Below are 5,775 nucleotides of genomic sequence, written 5' to 3'. Positions count from 1 at the left end.
CTCTACTACATGAATATCTGGCCGGTTGTAGTGGAAGATCGCGTCAGGGTCATACGAGTGGCTTTTGACCCTATGACGTAAGACATTGATTAATCCATAGACATATAGTCTAATCTATTAGCGTTGACGTTTCTAGTAATTTACCCAGTTCTGTGCATCACAAGCTAAGAGCTCGCCGTAACAGACCGATTTATTGGCTAATCCCTTACTTCAACCAGAACGCGGGTTATATAACAACCCTTCCAGATCCTAGTGTTGTGAAGACAAAACGCAATTCTGAGCTATAAAAGACGAAACGAAATAGGATCTGTATTGTTAATCTGATTGCATCACGTACGAACGAATCCAGCAGACTTAACTGGGGCCCCTGTGTATACCTATACGTTAAAGCTACGTGATTCTTAGATGATATTTTAATTCTATATTTCAGATCTAGTAAAGAAACGTGTACAATGGGTAATCATTCTGGCAGCGATAACAGTAATCTGTGCTAGCCAGGAACAGTGCTGGAATTGTAGTGCTGAATGTAGTCGTTGCATTCGTCAAGCGGTTCCAGTAGATACCATTATTTCTGAATTCTACTCCGGATTGTTCAGCGCAACACCACCGTCAGCCCACGACAGTCTTCCCGGTTTTATTCCAGGTGACGAACATACAACCACAATGAGAAGTAGCTCGAGAGCTGCCGAGAACCCGTATGCCACACCAACCCGTGCTCACTATGGATGTTGCGAAACGTAAGTGTGTACAATTCATCGTTAATGCTAGGTCCAACTGTCGTGCGATGAGTTACGATAGGATTATCCCTGCTAAGACAAACCCCAATATATGATCAGATCTGATAGGATCACCACGACAACTCCACGATTAAAACCACAATTTCAATCGCAGCATGAATCGTGATAGTGGGAACCTAGCATTAGTCAAGTGAGTAAACGCACCAAACGATGGGGCTGTAGGATAGGTCCAAGGATGCGCTGTATTATATGGATTAGCCAGTGCAATTCTTTATGGTGGTCGAGATTCACCAACGGTGAGCACACAAAAATAAAGTGTCCACTCGACTCAAACTAGGTAATTTCGGGACTAACACAGTGGTGCCGAACGGAGGGTCTAACAAGGGACAACGTATAATCGTTCGAATGGGACGAAAAACCGAGATCCCGTGGACACATTGATGCCCACGTAAAAGAACCGTTGACAGTTGGAAATCGAGATACGAGTAGGACACTGTATGGCGCATGTCTTTGTCTTGTCTTCATGTCTTCATTAGCCCAGTCAGTGCAGAACACAAGGACGTAAAGCACCATTAATTGGATGGCCGCCTTTGTTCGCGGAGACCATGAACAAAGTACACCCGGCTTCAGAATTGAGGCGGTTTATTCACCAACCGACGAATCTGCTGTATTTTAGATATACCAGATTCGTCAGTTCGTCAGTACACCGGCTATTTATTCCGTCATGCCAAATCCTTACAATAATGTGTTTATTTCAGCGAAGTACGCTATGCTTCTCCTAATATCACCACCATCAACAATCGTAACTATACAGTGGTACATCTAAAAGGGATGTTTCAGTACATACCAACAGGGAGATGCAAGTAAGTCTCTTTCTTATTCACGGATTACAATGGACATGAAATATTCACATCGTGTAGCTAGTAGAGTAACCTAAAGGATATAAGCCGTCAATGCTATAAGACAAGGGATAGCAGCTAGGCTTTCAGCCACGAGACGTTTTCTGTAGCATAAGAAACGAAGACGTCTATTGGACAATATAACCTTGTTGTAGATACCTCATTAAATAGACATTATACAAGGTAAATCTGGCTATTACAGGTCTTTCTTTAGGCATGAAATGTTATCTAAATTATTAATTAGAGATTTATTAACATGAAAATTAAAGATGTGACAGTATTAGGTGTTTAATTCAGGTTCAGGTGACAAGACTAGTTTAACACCTTATAATACTTTTTTTCTCTGCTTCTTACATATCAGTTACAAACATCGTAATGTTAAGGACACCCAGAACTAACTTGTACTGAGGTAGCCATGTCCTAGGTTGGCAGGCCAACTCCCAGACGCTCTCCCTATTTCCGTGTCCTATCGTTCCAAGGCGCCCATGGCCTCCGGTCTTCTACGTCCTTGCCCGGACCTGACTGCCGATGTCGTTTCCCTTCTGGGTTTATAAACCCTTCAAGACAAATGATCTCATTAGACATCTGGCTAATGTATTATATCAGGTTTAACATTCAGTAGAGTTGGCTTATCAGACAAAGATAGTTTAATAAAACATGCCAACAACAAGTTAAGGTTACGTAATGACATAAGGAATGCTACCAAGACCTCCAGGGATGTCGATAGCGGACAGGTTGATATGTTGATATTAAAATCGCTTTCACGTGTCAAGATGGCACGAAGCGTCTATAACATCTGCCACTCTGTAACAAAGACCATAATCAAATCTCGATGCCATCTTATCTGTTCGATTTTCATTGGATTTGAATCCGATATGCTGTTTAACGTCTGTTGATGATTAAACGCAAAAATGGATAATCGAGACTTTGTTAATTATCGTGATTATCGTGACAGTGCTAAAAATGACAACTGAGTCCACAAAGATTTTAAAATGTTCATCATATACCCTTTGCATTATCTAGTTTTTTATATATTATAGCGAGAACTGTCAGCTCTTTAGGGGGGTCGTGGTGGCTAAGTGGGTAAGACGCTGGCTCGCTAGCCTGGCGGTCCGGTGTTCGAAAACGTTCATCCAGATTTTCCGGCGTGGTCCCCCTTGTCCCGTCTTTTTAAGAGTTAAACGATTGTGAATCAAGCCGCTTTCATTAATTAAAGGGAGATAATAAACAAAATAGAAATTCAAAGTAAATATTTTATAAACAACAGCAGGCTATGTATTGATATAATGTATTTTGGGCAAAGATATATAAGTTAATTGCATGTGATTATGAAAGAAAATAACTGCTTATATCTTGAAAGGTTTTTATTTGAAACTGTAAGTTGAGGATTTCTAAATTAATGAAGAATTAACTGTCTGTAGAGCCCCAATATTTTAAATCAAAATACAATACAGACTTTCAAACCGTATATAATAAAGGGAGTCTTACAAAAAGCCCCCCCCCCCCCAAGAAAAACCCTAAAAAAACCCAGAAGAAACCAATTCCAATCCAAATAAAATAAAACCAAGTACGAACAATCCAAATAAAATAAAACCAAGTACGAACAATCCAAACCATAAGACAGAATTCGAAGTCCTAAAAACCGTTATAGGCAAAATAGTGTATTCAAGCAAAATAGTGTAATCAGCAAATGGACTGCTCCTCGTGTACAAAATACACGACAAACAGTGGTAACAGGTGTCCGGAAGAGTAAGCAGGGCATTAGGCAAGATGAGATAAGGAGCTGACAGTTCTCGCTATAATAGTTAAAATATAGAAAATGAGAAGGGAATATGTTTACAATTTCAGTAAAATTGCTTCACTCTGAACCGAGATATTAGCCATTTAATTTTAAGCTAGCCTCGAACGTCATTACTAACTCTGGTGCGATTATAAACCAAGTCTCGATTATCCAGTTTTACTTTAAATTATCCAGTATTCAAATCCAGTTAACATCACTGGCTTACGATGGCACCGAGTGTTAAATATAGTCTTGTCAGGTTAATAAATATCTAATTAATAATTTAGATAACATTTTAGGCCTAAAGAAGACCTGCAATGGGCAGATTTAGCTCTTGCATAATGTATGTTGAATATAAGTTTGTATTGATTTCAGCCCATAATCTCATTTGTGGCTCAGCGGGTAATGGTCCCATGTTCGATCCCGGTGTTGAGCTAGAAAGTTCATCTCGATTTTCCGGCGTGGTCCCCCGTTGTCAGTGGTGCAGGACGGAGGGTCGGGCATGGTACGCATGGGCATACACGTAAAAGAACCCGTGGAAGTGGGAAATCGATATAAGAAAAGGTCTAGCGCCATTGTCCCAGCACATTTTCCCTAATAGCACCCCGCATGACATATACCCGTCTTCATTAACCGCATCGGTGCAGAACAGTAGGGCGTTAAACCCCATTTCATTTCATTTCTATAAAGGCTTGTTGTATTGTAGATCTGGTTTTAGCCCAGTTCGGAGCAGAACAGTAGGACGTTAAACCCCATTTCATTTCATTTCTATAAAGGCTTGTTGCATTGTAGGTCTGGTTTTAGCCCAGTTCGCAGCAGACCTTTAACCCAATTTCATTTCATTTCATTTCAGGTCTGGTTTGACATGTAGTCATGGTGAATGTGTACAGAAATTCCGTGCTCATTGGGTTCTCGTTTACAACAGTTCAGCCACCCTGACAGGTCCACCGGTTAGTTTCGTACCCATCAAGGTCCATTCCCACTGTGAATGTTTGAACGTTGGAAGGGGGCAATGATGAATAACATGTTCGGACGGATGAAAATGATGATGATTAAATGTGATTCATACGGATAATTCTCTTGCATAAAGTGACATTGTGGTTTCATTAAAATTCTCTCTTAGTTTGCAACTATTTTCCTAATTGGGAGTCTGGTATGCTATACGTTTGGTAATGTGGATTTCTGTGGCCGTATAGCAGATGCTAAATGAATTCATTTCTTAGTATTCTGCTGCTAACTTACTGGTTGTATTCCTGTAACTCCTATATCAAGACAATCTATAATTGGATTTCTGTATTTCTTCAGCGTGATCCTGTAATCGTGGTTTATTTCATGCTATTCCTTTTTAGAATGAACTACTGCATTTTAGCAACCACCATTATGCCACCATTTGGTGTAGCCACTGCATATGCAATTTACTGGGTGAGCACCAACTCGGGTGCATAACTTTGATAAACGTAAACGTGTTAAATGGTAACAACATCGAGCTTCGGCTTATTAAACATCTTCTGGTGATTAAGAAAATCATATGTCTCGGCGACATTCTCTTAATGCAATTGGATTAAAATTATATATTTATGTCTATTTACTATGCTTATGTTTTATTGTGGATTATATTGGACAAGAATAATATCTTATCCAGTTTGGATTGAACAAGTATTACTATATATATCTCCTAGTCCATTAGCTCACCTTTCTCAATTATTGTTTGATGTTACTACTCTCTATCCAGTTCCAGTCAAGGTTGTTCTCTCTGTCTGTTTCTCGTTTTGGAACGATCAAGCATAGTGTAGTTATCCATTAGGTGAATGTCCTGACTGGATTAAGCAACTTGATTTACCGACGATTTGGAGCACAATGTAATTGGAGTTTCAATGCATCAATACCTTTCAATGATAATTTTCCGCTATCAATTGTACGATGCTTTATAAAAAGATAATTAATGCTGTAGGAATCATTAATCTACTCGCCCAATCTTGGCTGCTTTCGGTACTAATTTTTTGATATAGTTAAAAATATAATAGAGCAAGTAATTAATGCTTTTGTTTGGGGTGGGTGGGGGTGACCCAGTTTGAGGCGGGGGCACCTGCCTCACTGTTGGCTTGTTTTATTTTAGTTTAAAGTTCACAAGTAATATGTTCACCGGCTAAATCTGTTTGTTAAGGCCAGCTTAATTGTTTCAAGGTCGTTGAGATGCAAATAAGGTTAGGATACGTGATTGTTGGCGACATTGTAGGTTAGGGTTAGGGTAAGTATTGAGACTAGGTCCAGGGTTAGGGTTGGGATTAGCGCTAGCCCTGTTTACGTCTCGTGACCTATGACAAAAAATTGAACAGGCCTTATCATTTAGCACTAACAT

General features: G+C 39.7%; 1 protein-coding gene across 1 annotated transcript; it reads left to right on the top strand.

The window, feature by feature from the left end:
• The first annotated feature begins 450 nt into the window (after positions 1-450).
• Positions 451-5,254, top strand: LOC126817404 (uncharacterized). Its single transcript, XM_050544379.2, has 3 exons — positions 451-737; positions 1,496-1,600; positions 4,270-5,254. The coding sequence occupies exons 1-3, from the start codon at positions 664-666 to the stop codon at positions 4,430-4,432; spliced, it is 342 nt and encodes a 113-aa protein (XP_050400336.1). The 5' UTR covers positions 451-663; the 3' UTR covers positions 4,433-5,254.
• The last annotated feature ends 521 nt before the right edge of the window (positions 5,255-5,775 follow it).

The sequence above is a fragment of the Patella vulgata genome, chromosome 4 (genome assembly GCF_932274485.2).
Source record: "Patella vulgata chromosome 4, xgPatVulg1.2, whole genome shotgun sequence".
NCBI lineage: Eukaryota > Metazoa > Mollusca > Gastropoda > Patellidae > Patella > Patella vulgata.
This window is presented reverse-complemented; position numbering and strand designations above follow the sequence as displayed.

Coding starts and splice junctions, on each gene's coding strand:
- LOC126817404 (XM_050544379.2), top strand. CDS start 664: ATGAGAAGTAGCTCGAGAGCTGCCGAGAACCCGTATGCCACACCAACC. Junction 738..1,495: donor CACTATGGATGTTGCGAAAC/GTAAGTGTGTAC, acceptor TGTTTATTTCAG/CGAAGTACGCTATGCTTCTC. Junction 1,601..4,269: donor ATACCAACAGGGAGATGCAA/GTAAGTCTCTTT, acceptor ATTTCATTTCAG/GTCTGGTTTGACATGTAGTC.